Genomic DNA, 6,091 nt, shown 5'->3' on the forward strand with positions numbered 1-6,091 from the left:
GAGAGAGAGAGAGAGAGAGAGAGAGAGAGAGAGAGAGAAAGTTTATCATTTAAGAAAGTTGACTTATTTTTTGCATGTGAAATATTAAAATATCTTGATGTTTCAGGTATCTGGACAGGTACGAGAAAGTCCACTTCCTAGGCGAAGATGGTCAACAAGCCGATGACGATGATGAGGACTCCAGGCATCGAAAATGGTCGGCCAGAGCACTGCACTCCGTTCCTCTTACTTATAACCATCATCAGCACAACATCGCAGGTGAGTTGTGCACATTAATGTGCTAAACGATAATGTGCACTTTCGATATTTAGTGCACTTTCGATATTAAATTTTCAAATTTTACATTGATCTCTTGATGCATACTGCATATATCTGAATAGACAATGTATTGTCCTTTTATTACCGAGAAATATACAAATTCGCCGAATACGTCGACAATTTCGATAAATCGTTTTTGCCAATTTATGTCCCCGTGCACGTCTCGATACATTTCGTGAACATGTGTGCAGGTACGTACCATTGTTTTCTTCCTTGTCACTCTTTTATCGTCGCTTTGCGCCGCGCGTACACAGCATTCTTTCCCTTTCTTCCCATCCCTCTCTCCCCTTCCCCTCTCTCTTTCTACCTTTTTCTCTGTTTGTACCGTCACGGTTCAATAATTCGCTACGTTAGCAATTTCCGGCTGTCAGAATTTTTCGCCCGCTCGTTCCGCATCATCCCTGCAGCTCTGCGTAAAAAATATCGCACGTTTCGGTCCCTTGACAAGTCCTTCTGCGATTTTTCTCAAACCCATTTTTATTTATCACGAGAAATGTTTGAATTTTGCACGACTTATTTGTAAATATATACTATAAAAAAGAGAGGTTATTTGACAGCGGCTCGCGGTATTAATAATATACTCGTATAAATTCCCAACGTCGAGTCACTGTCAGCTAGTGGCTAGATTTTCTGTGGTTTGAATATTTGCAGAGATACCACCGGAATTGTCCATCATGAAACTTTGCATGTAAGGAATGAATTAAATCGGAGCATCTCCTTTCTGTCGTGCTTTGCAGCGAATCGCGCCGTCTTCGCGGGAGACGCGCACTATACACACATACGTGCTGTGCGGCCAAGGTGGCAACGGGTTATTGACGTGCTGCCGCTCGGAGAGTAGCAGCGGTGGCAGGCTATCGAGCCGGAGAGGGATATAGAGAGATAGATAGCGGAACAGAGCGCACATGCGAGTCCGTGGCCCGGCTAGGCGGCTGGGAGCCGCGAGTGCATTCGTGCACACCGAGGGTTCGAGAGGGAGGCCGTGGAGGGGTCGAGCGAGCGGCGTATGCAAGATAATTTAATGGGCTATAATAATGACAAACATTCATATAGGGTGTACCAAATATATTTGAGACCTGATAGTCTTGCATTGTCTTGCCTCAATTCGAACCAATTCTTCTTTCAAACATATTAAGATTCTCTAATGTTATATGTACACATGCATCACACATACATATAGAGTGTCTCATAACTAACGATAAATATTTTAAAGATATCAGTATCAGGCTATTCCTCGTCCTAATGAAGTGGACTGCAAGATTCACGAAACGTTGACATTCCAAGAATGGATCTGGACACGGAGGAAACCTGCGAAACATATAATCTTTATATTTTAAAGACATATTCTTTGTAATATTCTAAGATGAAAAGCCTAATATAGAGATGTCGAAGGCTATGATAGCTTTCAAATGGAAAGAATTTAAAAATTATGAATGGGGCTAGAATTTCGTGTTAATCAGTGTAAAGATGTTGATTTTGGTTTGATATTGTTAAAAACATGAAGGTCGAGAAAGCACCTTCACATTATGTTGCCATCCCTGTGCGCAAAATTCTAGCCGTCATTCGTAATTCTAAAATTTTTCCAATTTAAAAACCATCTTAGTCGCGGCATTTTTGTATTACACTTCTTTTCTTAAAATGTTACAAAAAATCTATCTTTAAAATATTTATCATCAGATTTGGGATATCCTGTATATATATATATATATATATATATTAAAAAGTTTACACTTAAATACTTATTTAATTATTTACATACAATTTACATACAAAGAATGATTTTGCTGAAATATCTAAATTTAGTTAGAATTTTATTGGATCAAAATAATTGCGTAGGAATCTTAACATGATATTGCAAAAAATTTTGACATTCTAGAAATCATCTGAGCATCCTGATTATTTTTATTCAACAAAATTTTTTAGATCTGTATTTTTAGATCTAGCTAAATTTTTAGATATTTCAGCAAAGTTGTTCTTTCTATGCCATAATAGTTACTGAGTTAAAAAAATTATTATTAAAAAACACATTGTTTTGGATATTTGAGTAAGTAATCCTAAAAATATTAATTTTTAAAAGTATTTTCAAACTTTTAGTTTAGATATATTATGTACATATATTTATAAATATTTGAATTATGAATTCTTAGTTATTTGCAAGCTTTATTTCGTCGTCTAAGATTTACTTCGCGAGAAAATACTTGCTGGCATCTTAAGAGTCGACAGGAGAGACTATGGAGACCTCTAATAAAAAATGAATTTCTTTATGCTGAAATTCTGTATGAATTGCGTTTTAATTGAGATATTCATAATCGGGAAAGTAACGTAAAGGCTTGTACAGAGATCTTTTTTTTTTTTTTTTTTTTTTTAAATTCATTCTGATATCTCACCCGATATATACTATAGTAGCAATTGAGATGTGCATAATTTTATATATTTATTATAATTTTTCAAGAACCAATTTGCAAAATCCGACTTTGTATATGCCTTGACAGTTTTATATAAAAAGAAGCCAAAAAAACTTTGTTCATAGTGCAATATTACTTCTAGAAGATAAAATATCAGTATGAAAACATGTATCTGTACCGCGAATAAAGAGCATATCATTTTATTTATTATAATGTTTGTAAGAGCAAAACTGCAAAATTCGGTTCTTTAGCAGGCGCTGTAGCTTCATAAAATATAAACCGTAATAAGTATTATGGCAAAATATTTCTTTTATAGGACAAAATATGGAGTTCAATATATAACTATAGAGTGCAGATATAGCTGCACCCATTGCAAATAAGATGTAAATGAGTTGGCTCGTCACTCCCATTGACCCTTGAGATAAGATATCGGCGCTTTGGCCTTTCACACCGAGAAAACGCCAATTCCAGATTGGCCTAAGAATTGTCGGGAGGATGTATACGGTTTTTCTGGGACATCCCGTATATGTATATAGAGCAGAGCACATATATGTGAGCCGTCGCGCCGGTGCGTTCGCTCGTTGACTGGCGGAACGCGCGGGTCTATACTCGGCGCACATGCGCACGCGAATAGCCTCGCTCGCGATGCCGCCCGCACAGAAGTTCTGGGGTAATCCGCCGGATGGACGACGGGGAAGGTGGGATGTGAGAATGTTATGAGCGCGCAGCGCCCGGAGGCTCGTCTGTATCGGGAAGGGGTGTGAAAATGACGCTTACCAATATCTACGTGTACGTAACGATTGTTAATTTGCCTGCCAAAGTCTTAGTTGTGGCTGCGGCAATGACGACAATGATGACCTCGACTCCGGGACGCGAGCTCCCGCGCAAACGATCTCGACGTTCCGTTATGCCCTGTCTTCTCCGCCCGCACAATGCGAGCATCCAGAACTGGGGCAGTAAAGGTTCCATGAACTACAAGCTATTTCCATTTCCCATTTCGATTTCTCCTCCTTTTCCTCTCCCCCCTTTTCTCCCTCCTTTCCTTCTTCCCCTCTTTTTCCTTCTCTTTCTTCTCCTCCTCCTCTTCATTCCCTCTCTCGCATCGAAGCGGCCGTCGTTCGTTTAATCATACATGTTCATTCTGTCATCAGACGACACATACACGTATGATACACTTTCTGTTGTAATCTTTAGAACCAAAAAGGCTTGATTCTACTTCTTTCTCTGAGAGAAAAATTTATATTTGTGACTATTGACATTTTATGTATTATAATTTGGTTATTACTGCTATAATGTGTGCATGCTTGTGTGCGTGTACATAAAAAATCCCATTTTAATTGCCCTAGGGAAATATCTTAAAAAATACATACGATACGAAAAAACTTCAAATGAAAGTGGAACGGTTTCAAAGGGAACATATTTTAGTTATGTTTTTTCTAGGTGGAATAATATATATATTTTTCGAGATATTTGCTTCAGGCAATTAAAATGGGACACTTTCTCTCTCTCTCTCTCTCTCTCTCTCTCTCTCTCTCTCTCTCTGGTGTATGTGTGCGTGTGTGTGTGTGCTGTGTGTGCGTGCGTGCGCGCGCGCATCAATACAGAATATAGTTTGTACCGAACATAACTATAATTCTTTTTTTTTAGATTTCCATTGTTTTTCTATAATCAAATAAAAAAAATGACAATTTTTTAGCTGCGTTGTAGGAACTAATCAAACAATATTCTTCACAAAAGTGACATCTTTTGTATAATTATAATTATCGAGATATTTCTGTAGATATGTGGACGCATCAATTAAAGAATTTGAGTTTGAAAACACAAGTCGTTTTAGTTCGCGCTCGATTAGTCATCGTGATGGAAGATGATACTTGAAAATCAGTGTTTACTTCATGAAACATTCTGAGTCAGCAATTCGCACTTCCTCTTAGGTCTATCTATTTTTTGTTTGTGAGTTTTTATCCATTTGACATTTACGCAACATTGCGTTTATGAATGTAACCATTATCCTTGCAACTATCCGAGAACCCCGGAAAAATGAGAATCAATGTTGCTATAAACACGGTGGTGCTATCCGAGGAGATCTCGAATGACTGCGCATGAAAGTTTGTTTTGTTTTTGCTACAGGATACACGCAATCACCGTATGAACATGTTCATAGAATCGCGTGACATGAACGAGCAAAATCGCTTGAAGATTGTTCACGATGCGCCATTGTCATCGCGCGATCTATGTAATTTTTTTGACATGCATTTCTTTAACCTTAAAACGCTATTTTTATAAAGTAGTTCTGTTGATATAAATTTTATGAGGAAATAGACCACTATTAGTTAATATAACACAAGATTTTTTAATACATTTTACATTTTTAATGACAAAATATTTATTTACAATCTATACTTTTATAAACATAAATAATTTGATTATTAATTTAAAAGGAAAGAATAGACATTCAAATTCAACTTTGAAATGATATGAAATAATACAATATTATAGAACTATTTAAAAAATTGAAAAAATTTATCACTCTGTTATAAGACTGGACCAGCAGAAGATTTAAATTCTAATATATAATGGATTCAATTTTTAAAAGCTTGTTTCCACTTTAGTGGATAGAACTAAAGTGATGTTTAATAGTTTCTTCAGCTTTTAGCTTGATACATTTAGCTACTGATCATTAAACATTCAAAAAACTGTTGAGAGAGAGAGAGAGAGAGAGAGAGAGAGAGAGAGAGAGAGAGAGAGAGTTTTCTCTATGCAAAAAATTTTGCACGAAGCCTATGTTTATATAGGTATCTATAACACATATTCATCTATGAAAAAAGTAGATAAATGAATTATGATCAAGAAATTTTGCTATAGAAAATTCCACTATAATAATTCGAATAACTTCTCGAAATAAGAGGCTATGCAAGTTACTCGCGGCGCACTTATCGCTCATTTGTAAGAGATAAATATGCATGTCAAGAGATGTGTTTCTCGTAAGAAGAAAATGTCCAAGAATCCTATAAAAAGGCGCATGCAAATCGCATTGGTGAATCTCTTGAAGATTCTGAAACTCTTTTAGAGTATGTTTTCTAAATCTCTAAAAGAGTTGTTTTTTGTTCACAATTCTATCATTTTATGGAATGTGTGCCAATTAATAATATTCTAACAATACAATTGGATTAACCATTTATAATTTATACAAATTTTTTATCGAGGCCATGTGCACATCACTACAAGGCAGATTCTTCTAGCATTAAAAGGATTGCAATCTTAAATCCAGCATCTCATGGTTAGATAATATTTCTTTACATTTTACAGTATCTTTTTATTGCCATATATTGCAGAAAAATCAACAGAGTCAAAAAGCTCTATATATATATATA

The 6,091-nt window shown here is 36.0% G+C and overlaps 1 protein-coding gene across 1 annotated transcript in view; it reads left to right on the plus strand.

Annotated features, from left to right (window-relative positions):
• The window catches only part of LOC108688543 (AT-rich interactive domain-containing protein 2), a 113,427-nt gene that overhangs the window by 70,705 nt on the left and 36,631 nt on the right, over positions 1-6,091 (plus strand). The window contains exon 4 of the mRNA XM_018194844.1: positions 107-258. Coding sequence (XP_018050333.1) covers positions 107-258 — 152 coding nt within the window. The remainder of the gene's footprint in view (positions 1-106; positions 259-6,091) is intronic.

Source organism: Atta colombica, unplaced genomic scaffold (genome assembly GCF_001594045.1).
Source record: "Atta colombica isolate Treedump-2 unplaced genomic scaffold, Acol1.0 scaffold235, whole genome shotgun sequence".
Classification (NCBI taxonomy): domain Eukaryota; kingdom Metazoa; phylum Arthropoda; class Insecta; order Hymenoptera; family Formicidae; genus Atta; species Atta colombica.